Raw genomic sequence first — 24570 nt, forward strand, 5'->3', positions numbered from 1 at the left:
AGTATCAAAGGCTGAGGGGTGACCTTTTGGAATTTATAAAATTATGAGGGGCATGGATAGGATAAATAGATAAAGTCTTTTCCCTGGAGTTGGGGGGTCCAGAACTAGAAGGCATAGGTTTAGGGTGAGAGGGGAAAGATATAAAAGAGACCTATGGGGCAACTTTTTCACACAGAGGGCGGTACATGTATGGAATGAGCTACCAGAGGAAGTGGTGGAGGCAACATTTAAAAGGCATTTGGATAGGGATATGGGCGGGGTGCTGGCAGGTGGGTCTAGATTGGTTTGGGATATCTGGTCGGCATGGACGGGTTGAACCGAAGGGTCTGTTTCCGTGCTGTACATCTCTATGACTTTATGACCATGATATCCTTTAAACCTACCTCTTTGACCAAGCTTTTGGCCAGCTATTTTACTATATCCCGATGGGTTTGCTATCAAATATGACATTCAGAGCAAGTAGCTTAGTAATGTCAGTGAAATAAGTTGTTTTGAGAAGCAATTAATTTGATTAGACCTTTGAGTTTGAGTTTATAATAAATCCTCTGTCTAACAGATGTCTTTCTTCCTTAGGCAACCATTCTGAATTTGCAGCTGTGCCGGTTGTTCCAGGTTGCTTCCTGTACAAAATATCGAAGAGAGCAACAGAGCAATGTTTCTGCTACCCAGCACCCCAAACAGGAAACTCACCAAGAATCATGCTGTCCGATATCAACCATTTCTACAAGACGTGGGAGAGAGCGCTATGGAGAACTGGAGGTTTCCTTGAATGTCAGTGCCTTGGTCTCCTTCAAGAGACCATCACGGCAAGAGGAACTCGGATTGTCAGAAGAAATAGTAAGGCAAAATGATTGCATGTCAAAGAGATTGACATATTTACAGAACTATTCCTGTTTTTAACGTATCACAAAAAAACTGAAACATCATGGTAACACTTAGCAAATTTTCAATACATTTGAAATAGATTTATTTTGCTAAGATTTATTTTGTCAATTTGTCACCTGCCACCTAGAACAGACAAGTCATTCCCAATTGGTCTCTGGCAGAGTTAGACATTCTTGGATCTTATGAATAATATACAGCATGACAGGGTAGACAGCAGGATCAGATTCACACCACCTGCACGATGAGATAACTGCTCTCCAGGAGCCTAACTCCTAAACAAGAAGATAGCAGTCAATCCACTGCCTGTACAGTCACTGAATAACAATATATATTTTCTGGTAAACACTTAAGTTCTCCAAATTCATATGCAAATGTAATCTACTACTTACAGGATACTGAGGAAACCATTAAAAATGAAAACTATGGTTGCTGTACCAGTAAAACAGTGGCACATGACTCCACAAGTGGTTCTAAGGTACGTGCCAGGGAAGATTGCAAATCATTTTTGATCTGAACTCTGCATTTGACATATGATCCACTGAAAGAGGCAATACAGACAAAACATTGATCTCAGTCCATACATTTCACCCAGTGCTTATATTAACATGAGATTTGTACTTAAAATTATTGTCCCTTTCAGATGCTACTAATCCCTTCAGCAGCTCTCATGAAAACTCAATGGACATGTGCTGAATCGTTTAAGCAATTACTGCAAGAGAGAACAAGAATGGCGATTAAAGAAGCATGTTCCTTATTCATGCAATATGTGCTAATTACACTTTAAGGAGTTCTTGTGATGCATTGGTAGTATCTCTACCTCTGGATTAAGAGATCTGGGTTCAAAACCTATCTGTTTGAGAGATGTGTACAGTAATTACGTCTCTGAACAGGTTTATTAGAAAAATTGGTTAATAAAAAAACTAAATTACACTTTAACATGTTCTTAAAGAGCAGTGGCAGCATCATTACTCAGGAGGCTCGGGTTCAAGTCCCACATGCTCTAGAGTTGTATAATAACATGGTTGTACACATTGATTAGAAAAATAAAGGTAAATTACACTTTAATGGGTTCTTGTGGTGCAGGTAGGTTTTATCACTGAGCTGGGGACCCAGGTTCAAGTCCCATTTGCTCTGAGGTATGTAATAACATGTTTCTGAACATGTTCTTTAAACAAAAATTAAACTTTACTATCACCATTCTTTCATTGTTACTGGTGAAATTCCCTTGTTAACAGCACTGTAGGGCTACCTCGACTAAATGATCTGCAGCGGTTCACAAAATTAACTCACCACCACCTTTTCAAAGTCAACTAAAGATTGGCAATAAATGCTGGCTCTGCCCACCATGGCCGCAACCCGTGAACCTTCATTTATCGTAGAATCCCGACAGTGTGCAGGCTATTCAGCCCATCGGGTCCACACTGGCCCTCCAAACGACATTTGTTCCAGGCCCACCTTCTCATGGCTAACCTGCACATCCGTGGACACTACAGGCATTTCAGCATAGCCAATCTACCTAACCTACAAATCTTTAGACTAGGGGAGGAAACCCATACAGATACAAGGAGAATGTGGAAACACCACACAGACAGTAGCCCGAGGTTAGAATTAAACCCCGGTTCCTAGCGTTGTGAGGCAGCAGTGCTAATCACTGAGCCACCCTGCTCGCCTTTTTGCCATAAACGCGTTGGAATAAGCCTTGGTAATTGTAATGTGTTACAGAAAGATAAAGGGTGTTCATGTAAGATTTTCCCAAAAAAGTGAATCGGGTCTGAAGGTTGCAGACAATGTCCAGAATTTTTAGTCTCACATTGGTAGTACATGAGAGTTCAAATCTTATTCCTGAAAAATTCTCCAGAAGGTCCTATCTTCATTTGGGTTGGAATGCAATGGGAGTCATATCTATTGCCCTAAAAATCGGTCACAAGCAGACACAGGGACTGCCTCGCCTTGGTGCTCCAGCACTTTGTTCCAGTGGGTGAGAAAGAATAAAACCAGTGCAACCCGCACCCTTCCACACAGTCCCCATATCTCATCTTCGCCAATCCATGCAACCTCCTGCACTAGCCATCCCTCATGACCTTTTATAATCCTAATGCCAACAACCAATGGGTGGCACGGTGGCTCAGTGGTTAGCACTGCTGTCTCATAGAGCCAGGGATCCAGGTTCGATTCCCCCCCTTGGGCAACTGTTTGTGTGGAGGTTGCACATTCTCCCCGTGTCTGCTTGGGATTCCTCCAAGTGCTCCAGTTTCCTCCCACAATCCAAAGATGTGCAGGTCACGTGGATTGGTCATGCTAAATTGGTCGGGGTAAATATAGGGAATGGGTCTGGGTGGGTTATTCTTCAGAGGGTCAATATGGACTTGTTGGGTCAAAGGGCCTGTTTCCATACTGTAGAGAATCTAATCTAATCTAAAACTGCTGTACTCATCCACACGGCCTAACATACTATCCAAGTCAACTTATATCTCTCTGCATACCACATCCTTCCATGCCAACCTATTCTCTTCTGTGCATTCTCATGTCCCTACATAGTCGCCATGCTAATTTGATAATAATACTCAGTGAGATCTCCCCAACACTCTCGCTGTATATCACATCTCACTGTGACAACAATAGATTGTGAAATCAGTCATGCAATGCTAATCCCATAATGATATCCCTCAGGCAAAGTAAATTACAATTATTGAAGTTTATAGCATTGCAGTTTTTTTTCAAATGGCAAGAAGCTTAATTACCTGAACAACTTGACAGCTCCATTGATTGCTTGCATGACTTGAAGTGTCAGGTCAATATGTTTAGTACAGTACAGAGCCCATTCCCAATAAATATGAGATTTAGCTATCTCTGATATCCATCAGTATATACACAAGTAATTATGATTTTAGAAGAATCAGCACATTGTTGCTAAACATGATTATTGGCAATAGCTTCTAGACTCTCAGAAGTGAATCCCAAGTATCCTGAACAGGTTAGAAACATCACTGTAAACACCTTCCATGCACTCATTTTTCCTGTAATCTACTAATTGTACTTTCAAATAGCAGAAGCCAAGGTTGCTGGAATGACTCCTCAAATACCCAATAAAATGTAGATTAAACTACTGTCTACTTGCTTACACTTTTAGGTCCAATCAAAAGACCTGGAGCCATTTGAAAAATCTTTAGAAGACTGTCCATTCTCTTCATTGACATTAGTGCGAAAGAAAGCTATACGTAATAAAGGGATCAGGTCAGGAGCTTACAGGAGTTCTACCTTCAAGAGACAATTCCAGCAAGCACTAGCAGATGGCTGTAAGTACAAACATTTGTTTTTACAGAACTGGGTGTTTTACAGTTTAAAGTAGGGGCATCTAGAAGGATGTTCATTATTCCTTTAAGGGTCAGATCATAGTTGGCAAATAGCAAGTTGCATCATATTCTTTAGCAGACTCCTCACTGCAAGGTTCAGCAAGATTTCTTGATGTACCAAACCAAATGTGCCTCTCTGCCTTCCTTGTCCCTATGGTGTCCCTTTTATCCAATTCAAGCCCTATTTTACCATGTGTCATTCCTGGAACAACTTGACACTTCCCAATATCTGCCAAAAGACCAGCATCTTTTGTACCTGCGCCATCTTTGCAAGGCCAATGCCAATCTTGTCTGGATGCACAATCTTGTGCTGCCCCTCACCAATAGAATATTGGCATAGCACCTAGCTGACATGGCCAACACTCCCTCACAAGTAAAACACCATTTTCACACATGTTGCCATTTAACCAGACTATGCAGTTTACCTGCCAATATAAATACCCTCTGTACATGACCACCACTGTGCCCCAATGACCACTAGCGATCCATAACCTGTTGAATAGGAGAACATCATATACAGGTAAGCAGACATGAACTTGTATTTACAGCTACCAAAAGGGAGCACAAACAGAATTCACAGAGGCTACAGTTTGTCCCTGAACACACACCTCATATAATGTGACATGCTGCTCCCCAATAATGAAGGCCATGTCTTCCCCATTCATTCAATCAACTTCAACCCTCAGTATGTGCCATCATCTCACTCGCTAATAAGTATTATAATCCTTCTAGGAAATTCCATGTCACTAGTCTTGGGTTCTGTGGGTTCTTGATGAACCCGATCCCAGAGTTGTATCGCTGACTATATTTTGGCAGACGTTTCCATGAGGCAGAAACATCTTTCAGCATGTGCACCAACTTGGTAAATGTGCCATGCCAACTGAAGGACCGGCATATTACATTAAGGAAAGTGCCTGCTCTCCTCCATCCTTTTATATATCCTCCTCATTTAACTTTTCATTGCATTCAGTACAGACCATAGTTAAACTTACACGACAGATTATTCAGCAATGTTCTGAGTTCCCACAGCACCTTTGGAAGTTGCATGATTAATGTTTCGCCTTTGGCCAGCACTGGCTTCTTTTCAAGTCATTTTTGCGAACTTCATCATTGAGATGCAAATATTTAATTTACAAAGACAAGTGGCATAGTGCCAATTACCTTGCTGCAGCATTTGAACCCTAAACATATTCACTCAGCATGCACAGCAAATGGACAATAAAATGATTGCAAATTAAATGTAGCTGGAGTTTGAAATCAACTGCTTTAGTATTTACCCCTTTAATGTCCTATTGTACACAAGATGTGGATCCAGCGCTAATTTTCTCCTACGTATGAAAACTATCGTGAGATTTTCCATAGAGTTGCAAGAGATTTCTCTTCCTTAAACAGAGGATTGATGATTCTTTTCTTTCTGAAACAGTAATGGTTTGCCAGAATCATAGATAATTCTCAAGTTTCTGATAATCAATTTTATTACTCAATCTGATGTTTATTCCTGACAAATGGCTCGGCGGTTTTCAGCATCTATCCTTTCAACATATTTTGAAGATGGGTATCATGTAATTCCAATTTAAAACTATCAGTTTACTTATAACATTTGTCAGCTCATTCATAATGCTTCAACATCTCTCATCCCTTGTTTCTTTGTTTCTGGACTGTAGATGGAACTAGCTAATTATCAAACCATCAGAGATCATCTCATTTACCATTTAGTCGCATTAACATTTTTTATGGTCCTCATCTCATTCTAGTCTGCTTACTTTACACACTTTTATTTCAGATCCTCTTTGCTCCTCTGATCATCATTTAATGTGATTCTGTTTAATTCTATATTCACCCCCTAGTTCTCCGGGCAATGGGATCAGAAATCCTTTATTCATCAAACTCTAAAATCCTTGTTTGAAATACTGTTTACCTGAAGCTAGATTAACTAAAAAAGGTTGTGAATCAAAAAGTGACAATGGAAAATTATTAACCAATGTAATTGCAGGCCCCCAACCACAAAGGCCAGCAATGAGTTTCAGCAAAGTCTTTTCTCACTTCCATCCTGAGACCATTAATCCCAGTTTTGAATTGATCATTAACCTCCCCGCCCCCTCCTCTTTTTCTTAGTTAACTTCTGAATGTTTTGGTTTTACAATTCTCTGCAATTGACCATTTTCCCTTTGGATGTAGTCCCTTAAATGATTTTCTACTTTTGGTCAAATGTTTCCTGCTTCTATTCATTTTTTTTTCTCAAAATTACTTTGACAATAGCTTTACAAAATTGTTATGCAGCGCAGCACCATGTTTAAGTCAATAATTATAATCTGTACATTTAATTGTATAACTAGTTGTTATACAGAAAAATACTTGTGTTACAGGGTAAGTTTGGAATTTTTAGGGTCTTTGAAGCAAAAGATGCTCAGATGCCTTGATCTAAATGGTAGATGTGATTAATGAGATATGAAGGAATAAAACAAAAGAACTGCAGCTGCTGGAGATCTGAACCAAAAATATAAAGATCTGGAGAAACTCAGCAGGTCCGGCTGCATCTGTGAGTGAAAAGTAGAGTTACGCTTTCGAGTCTAGTGACTCTTTGTCAGTCAGTTCTGGACTAGGAGACACATACAAATTTATGGAAACTGCCTTTTTTATGATGATCACAAATAGTAATTACAGAGAGCCAAAATTGGAAGGACAAAAGTAGGTTTGTGCAATGCCCGCACTCGTTCTAGGTGAAGTTGCAACATGTAAAGTTGGTACTCAAACCTCGGCTTCTCTGTGCACTCGGCAGGGAACCCAGCAGTGTTGTGCTATTTCTGTTTAATTGCACCTCCCTAATTGCCCAGAAGATATTTAAAAGTCAACCATATTGCTGTGAGTCTGGAGTTATATGTAGGCAAGTCCAGGTAAGGATGGTAAATTCGGAAAGGACATTGGTGAACCAAATGGGTTTGATGCTTAAAAGAAAAATACAGAAGATAACAAACGGTAATTAAAGAAAAAAGGGAAATTGTGGGATATAGGTAAAGTAATGTTACTTCTGCAATTGTAATTGCTTATACAAAGTAAATGAACTCACACCAGTGTGTAATTGTTTCAGCCAAGAGCTGAGTCAACAAGAATGGAAACTATGTGGAGGAAATGCATAATTTTTTTTGTATTAGCTAAAAATGTATGCAAGAAAGAAACAGGACTGCAAAACAATGGTAACAATACAAGCGACTAGATAAGATGCTGTGAAGAGAGGCAGTTAAGCTAGATACGCCTGTACAAACAGTAGGTATAAACATCTGTTTCCTACTTTTACAGAAACACAGGAACAAACCCCAATTAAAAGAGTCTTAATGGTAAGATGTTGTGAGGGGCAGCACAGATGGAGGGAGTAGATAATGGTAAGCAAAGGATATGCCTAACAATGACCTACAGCAGGATGAGGTCAAACAGCCTTGTGAGGCCAGGAATAAGTATTTTGTCACAGACAAGGCCGGATAAGATAAGAGTAATAAACAGGAGTAATGGGTACCGGTCTTGGGGGGGGGGGGGGGGGGGGGTGAGCAATGAAATTAAAAAATATATATATATAGGAACCAAAGTATATAAATATCGAGTATTTGTTGAATTCCCACTAGTATCCACCTATATTAGCATATAGTGCAGCTAACCTTTCATTCTTAAAGGCAGGCTGTCTCATTTAAAGGGAAGCTATACTTGAATAACTGGGATTTGCTGATGAATACTATTTCTGCCATGGCAAACCAGGACAATGCAGGTCTTGGTGGTGATGGTGATGGTGGTGATAGACAGGAAAAAAGATATGATGGTTCTGCAGGGACAGGAAGCCCTCAAGAACAATCATCAAAATGGATTGAATAAAGATTGCCAGAGATTGTAATTCCAGGCATCTAGCTCCAAGGATCTGGTAGCAATGCCACAAGATATCTTATATGGATGGTTAAGGACAATGAATGCATATCCTGAAAACTCCTAAGCTATGCATCACCAGCCTCTCACATTGCTCAATTCACCACATCCATATCACTCCCTGATGAGCAATCCTGAGCATAGGTTTCACACCTAACATCCATAAACTCCACATGTGCACACATGCCTCAGCTTTCAGAAACTCCACCTTTTGCTGCCTCCACTTACATATTGCCTATCACCTGAACACAGTACATGTTGACATTTTTCACTCTGTTCTGTAGAATAAGATGAAGGGAGTGAAGAAAGACAGTAGAAGGGAACGGAGTATAGCTAACAGGGGCAAAGATGCCTGCACCTCCTCGGCCCTGTGGAAGATCTGGTTCTCCAAATCATGGACCATGAGGTATCTGGCAACACTAAGAAACATTCACGATGATATGTTTCTACCATATGTCCCCTTTCAATACCCGGCTCACCCTCACCTTGCCATCTGGCACTTTGAGCAAGGTGCTGATTGTGTCACAATTAACATTTTGCTTTCCACTCTGCCTCCTTTCCCTCAAACGACCTTCCTCTTCTAATTTTCTGCTTTCGTACATGCACTACTGCCACCTGACCAACCACAGCAGATCAAATAACTAAAGTAAAAGCAGTGAAACTCCATTAAAGAAGCATTCTCACTTGAACTTGGGGCAGATGACAGCAGAATGGTAATATCATCAATGGGCTAATAATCCAAAAGTCCAGCCTGATGCTCATGAAATTTGAATGCAGCTAATAAATCTGGAATTGAAATTACCATTGAATATCTGGAAAACCCACCTGGTTCACTAATGGCTATTAGGAAAGAAAATCTGCCTTCCACACTTGAGCTGGCCTCCATTTGACTCTAGACCAACAACAAAGTGGCTGCCTCTTAACTGCACTCTGAAATGGACTAGCATGCCACTCAGACCAAGGGCAAGAGATTGACAACAAATGTTCACCTTGCCAGTGGCGTCCACATCTCATGAAAGAATAAAGCAAATAGGAAGACATTCACTGCCCACCAGCTCAATTACTGCAATTTTAAACGCTCAGTCAGAGTTGGGGTCAGCACATGTACAATTGGGCTGCAACTCGGAAAATGGTAAAAGATGGTTCCCATTTCAGCCTTCTACAATGTAATATTTCTGATGACTTTTACTGCAAAGGTCTCAGATGAAGACCTTGCTGGTGTGTCATACAGGAGAAAGCCGACGGGTATACATACTGAGATGGCTGGGTACATCGGCTGGCCTGCCAAAAAGCTTCCTGTCAGGAAGTATGAAGGTATCCAGTTCCAAAATTAAATAGTGCCAATGGGGACCATTAGTAGCTGACAATGGGTTGTAAGTGTGCATGATAAAGAAGCAGTAGCTGGGGCCCACAAACTGGAAATTCTGAAACTGATGTTAAGAATCAGGAGAATCCCAGATGTAATTAGGAAGAGACTAGACAAGAGGAGACAAAAAATGAGTCGAGGTAAGTAGAGATGAGTTCTGTTGGGCAGGAGCAGGCGGAAACAATGGGTCTGACCAGGCAGAACTGTTTGTGGATTTTGGGAAGGCGGTAAAAGTAGGCTCTGCGAATTTGGGGGGGGGGGGGCTATGAGCTTGGAGTTAGTAATGGGATGATCATCGGATGAAATGAGATTAGTGACTGTTGTGGGCACAATGGCCTGGTGTTCCAAGAAGGGTTATGGTCTGTGAGAAATAGGAGGGGGGATCTGCAATGTAGGGGGCGGTATGCTAAAGAACAGCACCATTCTTGTCAGCAGGCTTGATTACAAAGTCAGGGCTGGATCTGAGAGCAAGAAGTGCAGTCAGTTCAGAGGGAGATAGGTTGAAATGGATGAGGGGGGAGTACAGAGAAATTGCGGTGACCAGTGTCAAGTTGACAGTTCTCGATTAAGCATTTCAGATTATTTTTAGACAGTTAAAAATTGCACAAGTTCTTCAAAGCTACCTGTTCTGCAATTTAGGTACCTGCCCCTGAAAGTAATACGAGCGCTAGGCCCCTCTTGGAATTGAACACTTGATCTTTAATGACATGAAATTTGCTGAAAGGAGTTATCAGGCTGAAGTCTGGTAAATGGGCATCTCATCAGTTGGTAGGGCTGTGTGGCATCATGATAGAACACATTCAGTTGCTTCTGGAACACACAGGGGTGCACAAACAAGCATCTGGCTGTACCAGAATTGAGTGGCTGCACAGTGTAGATCAACTTCAGTAAATGGTGCTAGTGAATTTTGGTTTAAAACTCTCAAACCTACCACCTAAATAGTTTATTTGAGCAGAGTCAATATAGAAATGAAATATTCTTCTTTCTGACCTGATCCTCATAAATGAAATTGGTGCAGTCAGAATTGATCACAAAACTTGCATGCTCCCCAGCCGAGTTCAATCTGGTGGTTTTCCAACTTGTGCTTTATTGAATATATGTTTAAAATAGATGTTTGAAAGTTGTTCATTTTTAAAATTAACATTAGATATGAAAAAAAGACATAGCTCAAACAATGTTAACACGGAATCTAAAATGCAATTTATGTTTTATATTCTCACAGATAGTTGCAGCCTGGGAGATGAACTCATGGAATCCTGGAAAGCACTTGCACCACTGCAACATGAAGAAGTATTAATGGATACAGTTTGGGCCAGCGCTGGATTACCTAGGTTAGTATGTCATGACACTATAGTAGTCATTTTTTTTAAAGATTAGCTCTTTCAAATAAGAAATATATGGTATGTCTTCTTGAAATGATTAAGTGGCTATAAATCCAAGCAGTTTCTGTAAATAGCAGTTGCAGAAATGATCTCAATGGATTCCATGGTGAAATAAAAATTCTCGCACAAGTATAAAATGCTTACTTTAGTCATGTATTCTGTTCAGGCAGTTAAGAGTGCAATTAATGAGCATGTGGCTTGTTGAAGATGAGATGAAGCCAGTAGTCTAGTTTATACCAATGGGGTAGGCACTACATAGAGACTGGCAGGGAAATGTAACTGACAATTTTAAATAAGCCTGGGATTTCCCATTTTTGAACGATGTATGGGGAACAAAAGATCTAGGTGGCGACTAATTTGTCATTAAGAGCTCACAGACATGCATTGCTGAGTTTTTATTCCTTTGAGGCATCTTGTCAGGCTGAGGACCACTGATTGAGGCCTACTATGGAGGGATCCAATGGCGAGAAGGTTTCTCTTCTTCTTGTGGGGAAGAGGATGCGAGGAAAAGATCGGTCAGGGAAATTGGAGGCAAAGACAGGGGACTGGCTTTCAGACACTACCCATATGCCCACTCTCCATACCTCCAACTGCCACTAGGTTGGGGCAATTGAAGACCCGCCCCAATCTTGATACGAAGGTTGCCATGTTGGGAATCTAGCCACCCTTCTTGTAATTGGAGTATAGTGAATTGTTGCCCTTAATTTGCTATTAATTGATCACTAAAGGGTCTTAATTGCTGGCAAGTCAAGAAAGTAGCCCATGGATATTTCTTACCCAACATTTAAGTGCACAGATAGTAAGAATGGGGCAGTTTCTCTCCAGGACAAACTCACCCAGCTATTTTCCCTTCCTTGCACCTCCCTTACCACCTCTATGGAAAGGAAGATTCCATTTTATGTTGCAGTTTGACCAGAAACTCAACTGGTCTTGCCACATAATCAATCACTACAAGGGCTGGTCAGACTAGGAATACGGTAGCATGTAACTCACCTCCTGACTCCCCAAACTCTGTGCATCATCCACAAGTCACAACTCAGGCATGTGATGGAATACCCCCCAACTTGCCTGGATGGGTACAGCTCAAGAAGCTTGACACCATCCAGGACAAAGCAGATCACTTGTCTGGCGCCACATCCACAAACGTCCACTCGCATCACCACTGATGCTCAATAGCAGCAGTATGTACTGTCTACAAGATTCACCACAGAAATTCACCAAATCATGACTATTTTCATCTCGAAGGGCAAGCAGTTACATGGGAACACCACCAACTGCAAGTTCCCCTCTGAGTTATTCAGCATCCTGACTTGGAAATAAATTGCTGTTTCTTCACCGTTACTGGGTCAAAATTCTGGAATTCCCTCCCTAACAGTACTGTGGGTCAACCCACAGCACATCGCCTGTAGCAGACCAAGAAGGCAGCTCAGTACCACCTGCTCAAGGCAACCAGAGACAGGCAATAAATGCTGGCTCAGCTAGTGATGCCCATGTCCCACAAATTAATATTAAAAAAAGGCAATTATATTTTAAATACTGAACTTCTGGGTGTGGCCTGCAAGTGCCCTATTAGGATTTTTTTTTACTATATCAAGTTATGTTCAAGGTGACCAGCATTTGAGGTGGAATTTCAAACAGGGCTCAGTATCTTATATGAATATGTACAGAGCTTAATATGTCATCAGGCAGAACACCTGAGTGCTGCGTTTTTTGGGGAATGCCAATTTATTGGACATTGTGCAATCACAATATTTAATTGTACCTTGGTTAAGTCATGTTTTTATGTTGCTCTATCTCCTCTTTTCCCTTATTTTTTTCCTCCTTAAACTTTTTGTTTCTTCCATTTCTCTTTTGTTTCAAGCTTATGTAGAAATAGCACAGACATGACAGAGGAAATGTCTGCTTCTGGTGCTGTACCTGTTCCATGATCCTCTTCTATAATTCCATTCGGGTGCAAGGTGTAAGACATATGGCATGGTGTGATGGAGGAACTATCTGCTACCAATTGCAGACACTGCTAGGAATACGTGACTGAGCAGTTCCCATTCAACCCTTCTTCCATCTTCCTAATTATATCATCAGATAGCTTATCTCATTTTCTAGGCCTGCTGCTTGACTGTGTTTCTACCTGTTTATCTTATGGGCTGAATTTTATGTTCCTCCCAGGGGTAGACGCTCCTCTCACTGCCACTAGGATTGTACTTGCACCAGGTGAAGGCTAACACCAAATGTCCAGCTTGTCACATTTAACTGAGTAGACTGGTGGCTAGACCAGGAGTTGGGAGATGCCTTCTTCATGGACCCTCTTTGCCACTGGAGGCCTCCCACAGGGTTAACCTCCGTCTTCACATCATTCATTCCTTGTTAACCCCAGACCCCACCTGACAGCCTGTCAGCCTGGCTGTAACTACACCCTGGTTTTGCCTTTCTCCCTTGATCTGTTGCAAATCACACTCTTGGGGACTGCTTCTGGTCTCAGCAGATGTCACTGCTCTCGACAACAATATTGGACCAAAGATCTATCGGCTGAATCTTGGAGCTGGGAGTTCATCCCTGATAGAGTGGAAGGCCCGATCCCCCATCATAAAGTGCAGCCCTATGTTAGTAATAAAAATCTGTCTTAGGTTTGTAAGCATTTATCTTCTATAACAGTAAACAGGTCAGATAATCTGATTTTTTCAAATTTGAATATTACTGCATAGAAACTTGTTTATGAAGACTGTATCCAACAAAATAACTTAATGGATTAACATAATTGCATTATTGTAAAATGTTTGACTATTTCTTTAAACCTCTATTTTGGATATTAGGAACTTCATTTGTTGAGGAGAAATTGGGAGATTGGAAATTTCTGAACACATTTTGAGTTATTTGTAAAAATCAACAATACAATAGTGATCAGATTATATAATATGTCAAGTGTGGCACAAAGTGAATAAGACACAAGGATAGAGTAAGGTATAGAGTTGACCAAAGAGAAGAATAATCAATAATGCCTGTTATATCATAACTTATCATTGCTGCACTGTGAAATTGATTTATTTCTATAGTAGAATAGAGAGGTGCATTGAGCAGAAAGGTTAGAATATTCCATCCTCTCAAACTTTTCACAAAGAAGGACATCTGCATTGACATGAGGCCATATCAGAATGTAGAATTTGGACTTAATTAAAAAAATAATTTTATAAGACATTTATTTAGCATTTTAGCATACTTGTGAGACTTCAGTGCTACATTTTCTTTCTTTAAATTATAGTTTTTGTCTTTCTGTGATTTATTTTCATGATGTAATGAATATTCCTGGCAAAATGCAATGAATCTAACGGTTTCAATCTGAGTGCATATTTGTAAAAATAAGTAATACAATAGTGATCAGATTATACAATATGTCAAGTGTGGCACAAAGTGAATATGACGTTTTACAAATATCATAATGATATGAATGAGGTTAACCTGTTTAGTTAACAAATCTAAAGAAAGGTTTGCCAAAACTCTGATGCAAACAATACTTCATTAAAGGAACTTAAATATTTACAAAATAGGAGCAGGAGTAGGCCATAGTATCCTCTGCTATTCAGTATGATCATGGCTGATCATGTGCCTAAACTCCATTCCCTGCCAGCTCACCATATCTCTTGATTCTTCAAAAATGTCTGTTTTAGCTTTGAGTATGTTCAATGATGAAGGATTCACAACTCTTTGCAGTAGAGAATTCTAAAACTTCTCAATCATCCGATTGTGGAGATTTTGTCTCTTCACAGATTCTCAGTCGACCCCTTATCTGTGTTGTTAATATTATTACGATGCTCTGCCTTCATGTAATAGATTCCACAACTAAAGGAAACAGCTTCTCTGTATCTGCCTTTTCAGAATCTTATTTTTTTCAATGAGATAATCTCTCATTCTTCTAAACTGCAGAGAGTTTGGGTCCAATTTACTCAGCCTCAGCATACAGGATGACCCTTTCATTCCAGAAAACAATCTAGTAAACTTACACTGCATCATTTCCTAGACAAGTATATTCTTCTCTTGCTGTGTAGATAAAAACTGCACGCAGTGCTCCAGGTATAACCAAAGCCTGTGTGGGGAGGGTAATTGAAGCCAGGTGCTTGTCCAAAATGCAATATTGGCACCTTGTGACCAGTACACAAGGTCCCAATATATGCACAATGTGACCAGTATCTTCACCTGGCTGCACCAAGACTGGCCTCAGAAAGCATCTGTGTCAATGACGTCCTGTGCACAGTGATGTATCATTGCATATGGTGCTGACAGGAGGTTTGGACTTCAGTTGCAGTAGGGCAAAAAGTAAGGGCACTGGGGAAGTGGGAGATGGGAGCAAGGGGGTTTGGAGATGTTGGGAGTATGAGGTCCTCTTCAGCTGCTGCCATCCGCCTGAACCAGGCTGGGTCTTTGCCCATTCCCTCTACTCACATTTCTAACAGTGCCATTTCCTTTCATCACGTTGAAGAGCAATTCCTTTTGTCACGTGCAATGGAAATCTGTGAGGAAATCCAACTGAAAGTGAAGTATGTACTGATCTTCAACTGTGGCAAAACATTGTTTTCCTGCACTATACCATTTGTCTGCTTGTTGTATCAAATCAGTTTAAAATCAGCCTTTAGGATATTCTTAGAATAAAATAAAATTTTCAAATCTTTGTTTATGAAAGAGATATACAATTTTCCCTTGTAACCCCAAGCTATGGAGTTGTTGATCTAAGCTCCCCATCTCTGGGATTTTCACAGTTTACAATCTGTTGTGAAATCACACAACAAAGATTCATATAAACATGAACGACATTTTTTTCAATACATCATTAAAAGAAGAAATATTTCTTCCAAAGAAGTGTTAAATTTAGACACTTGCCCTATTTTTACTAAGATAGAAGTTGTTTTTCTCTCCCTCCCAGGGAAAGCCAGTCTTTGTATTTTCTAAAAGCTGCATCCAGTGTGTCATTAGAAAGATACAATTTTGAAGACCATGTTCTGGACATTAATGATTACAGAGCTTTAAAAAATTCAATGTGATTTTGTTGCAATCAGATCAAGAGGGGCAGGAATTTTCCCCAATCCACATGTGACGGCAACAGGATTTTTTTTCTTGGGATATGTTTGCCAATTCCATGCATGTTTAACTGTTTATGCTGTGATTGAAAATGACATAGATCGGCTTCCTTGAGTCTTTTGTTTTGAAAAAGAAAATATTATTTATTGTACTTGACCCAGATTCTATTTTTCTAATCAATCTGTTCAGAAGTGTTGTTACACACCTCTGGAATGAGTGGGATTGACTCTGGGCCTCCCTGTCCAAGAGTAGGGACACTATCCCTGCACCAAAAGAGGGCCCTTAAAGTGATTGCAGCAGAACTAGAACCTGCAATCTTCTGATAACTTTGATGCTTAGATACAATCAAAGTTTTCACAGGTAAATAGATTACAGAGTAGGAGGATAGATTAAGTGACACTTTAAAGTCCATTAAAGATTTCCACTGGCTGATGATTTTGTCAGATCAAGGCTGGGTTTGATGGTCCCACTAGTTCTGACGTCAAAACAGTTTAAAGATGTAGAAAGATGATATATCTGTTCTTCTGAGACATTAGCTATTGGATTAGAAACATAGAAACATAGAAAATAGGAGCTTACACAGGCTATTCAGCCCATCAAACTCACTCCTCAACTCATGGTGATCCACTACTTCAACAACACACTCCTGTTCTCTCTGCCCATATGTCTGGAGACCTTTAATCTCTGCAAATCTATTGCTTTCTTAAACATATTCAATAACTTGGTGTCCTCAGCCTTCAGTGGAGAGAATTTCATAGGGTCACCACCCTCTAAGTGAAGATATTTCTCCTCATCTCAATCTGAAATGGCCTATCTTGTATTGTGAGATCTTGACCCTTTTGTACTGCACACCCCAGCCATGGGAAATATCAAACCTGCATCCGATGTTCCAGGTCCTGTTAGAATGTTGCATGCTTCTGAACTCCAGTGAATACAGGCCCAGTTGACCGACTCTGTCCTCAAACACCAAACCTGCCAATCAATCTGATATTTCTTAGGTAAGGAGACCAAAGCTGCACAAAATGTTCCGGCTGTGATCTCAACAAAGTTCTGTATAGTTATAGAGTCATAGAGCCATAGAGCTATAGAGATGTACAGCATGGAAACAGACCCTTCGGTCCAACACATCCATATCAACCAGATATTGCAACCTAATCTAGTCCCATTTGCCAGCACTTGGCCAATATACCTCTAAACCCTTCCTATTCATATACCCATACAGATGCCTTTTAAATGTTGCAATTGTACCAGCCTCCACCACATCTCTGGCAGCTCATTCCATACATGCACTATGCTCTGCATGAAAAAGTTGCCCCGTAGTACTGTTTTATATCTTTCCCCTCTCACCCTAAACCTATGCCCTCTTGTTCTGGACTACCCTACCCAAGAGAAAAGACTTTGTCTACTTACCCTATCCATGCCCCTCATGATTTTATAAACCTCTATAAGGTCACCCCTCAGCCTCCAACGCTGCAGGGAAAACGGCCCCAGCCTATCAGTCTCTTCCTATAGCTCAAATTCTTCAACCGTGGCAACATCCTTGTAAATCTTTTCTGAACCCTTTCAAGTTTCACAACATTCTTCCGATGGGAGGTGAGTCACCACAATTGCATGCAATATTCCCAAAGTGGCTTAACCAATGTCCTGTACAGCCGCAACATGACCGCCCAACTCCTGTACTCAATACTCTGACCAATAAAGGAAAGCATACGAAACATCTTCTTCACTATCCTATCTAACTGTGACTCTACTTTTAAGGAGCAATGAACCTGTACTCCAAGGTCTCTTTGTTCAGCAACACTCCCTAGGACCTTACCAGTAAGGGTATAGGCCTGCTCTGATTTGCTTTTCCAAAATGCGGCACTTCGCATTTATATGCAATAGGACATCCCTCCATGCCATACCAACATAACATTTAGTCTATCTAACAGCTTGCTGCACCTGCATCCTTGCTTTCAAAAACTGGTGCATGGAACACCCAGGTCCATTTTGTACATCAACGTTTCCCCTCTGCCATAATTTTAATAATACTCTGCTATTCTCTTTTTCCTACTGAAAATAATAACTTTACACTTATTTAAAGTTAAAAATCACACAACATCAGGTTATAGTCGAACAAGTTTAATTGGAAATACTAGCTTTCGGAGTGCTGCTCCTTCATCAGATAGTTGTGGAGTCTAAGATCGTAGGACACAATTTATAGCAAAAGTTTACAGTATGACGTAACTAAAAGTATATATTGAAAAAGACATGGATTTTTTGTTAAGTCTCTCATCTTTTAGAATGGGCATTTTGGTTTCAGATTTTTCATTTGCAAATGCCAGAACTTTCTTAAAGATATATTCTCAAGTGAACTTTAACAATAGGTGCCCTGTTGACCCAGATAATGCATTGAAGGTGTGAGGTGCCCTGTGTGAGGCTGTCTGTGCCCCAATGTTCAGACTGATTCTAATCTAAAAAAGGGATTTACAGAATCTTACGTGGATTCATGCAGTTTTTGTGCAAAATAAAATGTAACTCTACAAGAACAAATTCACCCCACAAACTTATATATGTGTGTGTGTGTGTGTGTGTGTGTGTGTGTGTTGTGCAGTGGGGTCACCTGTAGCGTGATATGAACCCAAGGTCCCGGTTGAAGCCATCCCCATACGTACCAAACTTGGCTATCAGCCTCTGCTCGGCCACTTTGCGTTGTTGCCCCTGACAGCTGAAGAGTTCTTCAAATGGGAGGGAACACTCCAGTCTGTTGATTGTTGTGCGGTGTCCATTCATCCATTGCCGTGGCCTCTGCTCAGTCTCGCTAATGTACATTGCCTCAGAGCATCCTTAGCTGCAGCATATGAGATAGACAACGTTGCCCGAGTCACAAGTAGCTGCCACGTACATCGTGGGAGGTGTCCCCACATGTAATGGTGGTATCCGTGTTGACACTCTGACATGTCTTGCAGTGTCTACCGTGACAAGATTGTATGGTGCTGTCCTGAAAGCCAGGATGTTTGCTGTGAACAATGATCTGTTTGAGGTTTAGTGGTTGTTTAAAGGTGAAAAGTGGAGGTGTGGGGAAGGTCTTAGTGAGGTACTCATCCTTATTGATAATGTGTTACACGCTGCAAAGAATATGGTGTAGTTTGTCGGCTCCTGGGAAGTACCAGACAACAAAGGATATCCTGCCGGTTGCAGCTCGTGTCATTACTGTTTCTTGCTGTGGCATGTCAGAACTGGGAGTCGATAAGTTGAGCATCATACCCTGTTCTTATGAGGGCATCCCTGAGTACTTCCAAGTGCCTGTCACGTTCCTCTTCATCTGAACAGATCCTGTGTATGCATAGGGCTTGTCCGCAGGGGATGGCTGTTTTAATATGTTTCTAGTGGAAGCTGGAGAAGTGTAGCACCGTGAGGTTATCTGTAGTTTGCAGTAGAGTGAGGTGCTGAGGTGCCCATCCTTGATGGAGATGCATGTGTCCAAGAATGAGACAGATACTAGAGAGTAGTCCATGGTGAATTTGATGGTGGGGTGAAACTTGTTAATATCACTGTATAGTTAATTCAGTGACTCCTCCCCATGGGTCCAGAGGAAGAAAATGTCATCAATATACCTGGCGTATAGTGTTGGTTGGAGACCCTGCATAGAGGAGAAATCTTGTACGAACCTGTGCATGAAAATGTTGGCATTTTGACTCCCAGGAGCACAAAAACTATGCCATGTTCTTCGCAGCCTGGAACACATTATCAATGAGGATGAATACCTTACCTTCCCTGCACCTCCACTTCTCACCTTTAAACAATCATCAAACCTCAAACAGATCATTGTTCGTAACAAACTGCCTGGCTTGCAGGACAACACCATACAACCTTGTCACGGTGGATGCTGCAAGATGTGTTAGAGTGTTGACATGGATACCACCATTACACATGGGGACACCTCCCACCATGCACGTGACAGGTACTTGTGTGACTCAGCCAACATTGTCTATCTCGTACACTATCAGCAATTTGGTTTTGTTTCTGATTTACAGCATCCACAGTTCTTTTAGTTTTTACTGTTTATGTATGTCTTGTTAGCTCTCAGAAAATAGATGGAATGCTATAACGATCAGGAATGTTTACATTTATTAGTCAGTATTTGAAAGTTGCTGTTTAAATTTCTTCTCTGCAGTAACAGTCTATATTCATTATAAATTTACTGGGTTAGAAGCGTGTTTTATATGACTGTCAGAAACAGGGCACTGCAATTCATGATTTACAAAATTTATATACCTGCCTCATCTGAATAATTGTGACCTTAATTGTTCCCCATCTCCAGCACTACTTCCTGGTTCTTAAAGCTGGTGGCAAGCTCTGCACATTGTGTAAAGCATGGCAGTGTTTTCTCTACACCAGGTGGTTCAGGCAGTCTCTTCCCTGTTAAAGGGAAACTGCACATGAGGATTGCTGCATTACAAATTCCTGGAAACTGAACATCAAGAATGACAATGCAATTCACAGTAGTAGAGGTAATGGGGATGCAGATGTGCAGGAGGAAATATGCCATTGTCCTGTGGGATGTCAAAACCATCATCAAAAATCAGCAACCAAAACAGAAGTAGCTGGAAAGGCTCACCAGGTCTGACAGGACAGAACATAGAACAGTACATTGCTGACAAAGGATGTATGCCCGAAACGTCGATTCTCCTGCTCCTTGGATGCTGCCTGACCTGCTGTGCTTTTCCAGCGCCACACTTTTCAACTCTGATCTCCAGCCTCTGCAGTCCTCAGTTTCGCATAGAACAGTACAGCACAGTACAGCCCTTCGGCTCTCGATGTTGTGCCAACCTTTTATCCTACTCTAAGATCAAACTAATATACATACCCTTCATTTTACTGTTATCCCTGTGCCTATCTAAGAGTCGCTTACATGTCCCTAACTAATGTCTCTAATATATCTGACTCTACTACCACTGCTGACAGTGCATTCCATGTACTTACCACATTCTCTGTATAAAAATCCTATTTCCGCTATCTCCCTTAAACCTTCCTCAAACCATCTTAAAAGTATGCCCCCTCATGATAGACATTTCTGTCCTGGGAAAAGGTCTCTGGCTATCCAATCTCTCTACGCCTCTCGTCATTTTGTACACCTCTATCAAGTCACCTCTCATCCTTCTTTGATCCAATGAGAAAAGCCCTAGCTCCCTCAACCTTTCTTCATAAGACATGCCCTCCAATCCAGGCAGCATCCTGGTAAATCTCCTCTGCACCCTCTTTGAAGCTTCCACATCCTTCCTACAATGAGGCGACCAGAACTGAGCACAATATTCTAAGTGTGGTCTAACCAGGGCTTTATAGAGCTTCAGCATAACCTGACGGCTCTTAAACTCAATCCCCCTGCTAAGGAAAGCCAACACATCAACTTGGATGGCAACTTTGAGGGATCTATGGACGTGGACCCCACGATCCCTCTGTTTCTCCATACTGCCAAGAATCCTGCCTTTAACCCTGTAATCTGCATTCAAATTCGAATTGTCAAAGTAAATTATTTCACAGTTTTCCAGGTTAAACTTCACCTGTGATTTATCAGCCCAGCTCTGCATCCTGTTAGTGTCCCATTGCAAACTACAACAGCCCTCCACACTAACTGCACCTCCACCAATATTTGTGTCATCAGCAAATTACTAACCCACCCTTTCACTTCCTCATCTAAGTTATTTATAAAAATCACAAAGAGCAGAGGTCCCAGAACACCACTTGTCACCGAGCTCCAGGCTGAATAAATGGACACATCCCAACAATCAACAGACAGGAGTGTTCCCTCCCAGTCGAAGAACACTTCACAGTCCAGGATGTTTGACCGTGGACCTTTGGGTGACCGTCCTCCAAGGCAGACTTTGGGACAGGCAACAATGCAAAGTGTCCAAGCAGAGGCTGATAACCAAGTTCGGTACCCATGGGGATGGCCTCAACCGGGACTTCAGGTTCATGTCGCACTACAGGTGACCCCACTGCACGACACACACGCACACAGACACAAACACAGACACAAACACAGACGCAGACACAGACACACTCACAGTCAGACCCACACACACACACTCACTCCTACAGACCCATACACTCACGCAGACCCTCTCTTATACACAACCTTTCTCTCATGCGCTCACACGCACTTATGCACTCTCTCACAGACTTAAACCACTTTACATACACATACACACACTCTGTCACAGACACTCATAGCCCCCCGCACACACAAACCCACACATAAAAGTTTGTGGGGTGAATTTGTACTTGCAGAATTACATTTTATTTTACTCAAAAATGGCACGAATCCATGTAAGGTTCTGTAAATCCCTTTTTTAGATTAGAATCAGTCTGAACATTGGGGTACAGGCAGCATCACACAGGGGGGCACCTCACACCTTCAATGCATTATCTGGACCAGCATGGCACTTATCGTTAAAGTCCCATCTAACCCAGAACTAATCCAAATGCCTCAAGAATCTAAGCATCTTCCTCCATCAATGCATTCACCTAGTGTATTCTCCTACTCCAGATCTCTTTAGCAAGTGGCATAGAAAATAATGCTGAGATTACTGTCTTTGAGGTCCTGCATTTTAATTTATTCTCTTATGATGTAGATCTTATCCTTCCTTTTACCTGTCATCGGTACAGACATGGGCCACAACCTTTGGCTCCCCCTTCAGAATGTTTTGCAGTTACACAATGATGACGAGGTAACATTGCATCCTGGTGCCAAGTCTGGAGGTGCTATTCTTGAAGATCTTAGCTTTGCAGACAATTTAGTGTCTTCAACTGTTGTACTATATCCATAACATGGTTTTCCAGTTGTTGCAGCTGGATAACTGCCTTGAACACTTGACATCATACCGCACATTTCTTAAAGTATTTTTTTCTGTTTACTTCCTCTAGTTTAAAAAGTACTAATTATATACCAGGGATCCCGTGTTATTCCTTGTACTGTAAATATTTTTAATTTAAACTAAAGATCAAGTTTTAAGTTAAAGACTGTACAGTTGAAATATTGGCAATCTTGCATGCCAAGGCCACCTCTCATCTTGTGCTGGCTTCTAGTCCCACTTTCCAGTTAATGTTCATCTTAAATGTTTTTAAACCCTAACCCTCTAATCCAGTATTTCAACATTTTAAAATTTAATCATTCACAGGATGTGCGCATCGCTGGCAAGGCCAGCATTTATTGCCAATCACTAATTTCCCAGAGGGCAATTAGGAGTCACATTGCTGTGCGTCTGGAGTCACGTGGGCTGGATCAGGAAATGACAGTAGATTCCTTCCCTAAAGGATATTAGTGAACCAGATGGGTTTCCTTAAGGCTGAAGATAGTGAAATAAAAAGGAAAAGAGTACCCCCTTCTGCTTCTCACCTAACTTGTTCTTATCATACATGCAACATTTGCACTCTGCGCCAGATGCCAGTCTCTCTCAATTATACCACTGGGTTTCAGAATAATTATCCTATCAAATAGTTACAAAAGCAGTTAAGCCAGTTACTTAATTTGCTACTGTTACTCAATCAAACAACCTTGATTTATTTTATAAACTCGGCCCCCAAGTTTCTAATGTACTTTAAAATAAAAGCAATAAACGTATGTAAAATGCTAAATTAGAGGCAAGCAATCCTAGATTTTATACAAGAGTAACACCATAAGTCTTTCCACTCTGCACAAGAGAATTTGCTTGAGTTCTTAAAATATTTTTCTGCAATTTCTGGACAGTCAAAATCAACAGACGGAGTTTAAGTGTTGCGAGTTAGATGGCAAAAGACAGAAAGAATCCCCACTCAGGGTTTCTTCAGCATCTCATTTGTTTGTTCTGTATCTTGCAGAGAGAACAGGCACTCAAACATCCAAAGAGTTGGCTAGCTTGTGACATGACTGTCTCTTACACTGTCTTCAACTGTTCAGTGGCCCAAATATCGTCATGGTCAGTGGATTACACTTGTCTGGCTTCCAGTTGGGTATTTACCAGTTGAGTATTCAGATGATTGTTTGGAAGCTTTTTTTGATGGGGTAGGAAACAGCCTCTATTTATACTCCTTCAAGGGAATTATTCCTAGTGAGGTTATGAAAACAGCTTGTCTTCATTTCAATGGCTTTGGACTGTCAAAGGCACAATGATGCAAATGTTCAGCCATTTTTGACTGTGATTACAAGTAATTGGAATCTAACACTGGTCATTTATCAATGTGGTTAACTGTTTCCCGTGAGTAATTTTGTAAAGTCATTTTTATATAGCATTGTTTCACGATATTGTTATTTTTCATGAATGCTAACACATCCCTATGAAAAGTACAAGAAGGTCAGATAACTGATTTAAATTAATAATTTACTGAAAGAATAACTGTAGATGCTTTCCATTCATCTGGATTTTGCAATCAACTGCAAAATGATAGCAGTCACTACTGACCTCATAGATTTCCACAAATATCAATAGATTTCTGTAGCATGGATTTCACCTTACCTGACATTAAATTGATTATTGAGCCAACTATAGGGATCTTAAATGGCTTGTAACAATTACATCATCAAGCAGTCTTAGCTATACTGAACAAATTCCGACAAGGAATTTCATTTAATTAATTTACAAAGAGCAAA

At 40.9% G+C, this 24570-nt stretch overlaps 1 protein-coding gene across 5 annotated transcripts in view; it reads left to right on the plus strand.

The window, feature by feature from the left end:
* Positions 1-24570, plus strand: part of sh2d5 (SH2 domain containing 5) — an 81242-nt gene that overhangs the window by 43683 nt on the left and 12989 nt on the right. For 4 of the 5 annotated variants that reach the window (XM_060852119.1, XM_060852116.1, XM_060852117.1 and 1 more), the window contains 4 exons: positions 574-837; positions 1277-1360; positions 4016-4181; positions 10736-10844. In XM_060852119.1, coding sequence (XP_060708102.1) covers positions 574-837; positions 1277-1360; positions 4016-4181; positions 10736-10844 — 623 coding nt within the window. The remainder of the gene's footprint in view (positions 1-573; positions 838-1276; positions 1361-4015; positions 4182-10735; positions 10845-24570) is intronic. The other variant, XM_060852118.1, reaches the window with a different exon arrangement.

Source organism: Hemiscyllium ocellatum, chromosome 37 (genome assembly GCF_020745735.1).
Source record: "Hemiscyllium ocellatum isolate sHemOce1 chromosome 37, sHemOce1.pat.X.cur, whole genome shotgun sequence".
In the NCBI taxonomy this organism is placed as follows: Eukaryota; Metazoa; Chordata; class Chondrichthyes; order Orectolobiformes; family Hemiscylliidae; genus Hemiscyllium; species Hemiscyllium ocellatum.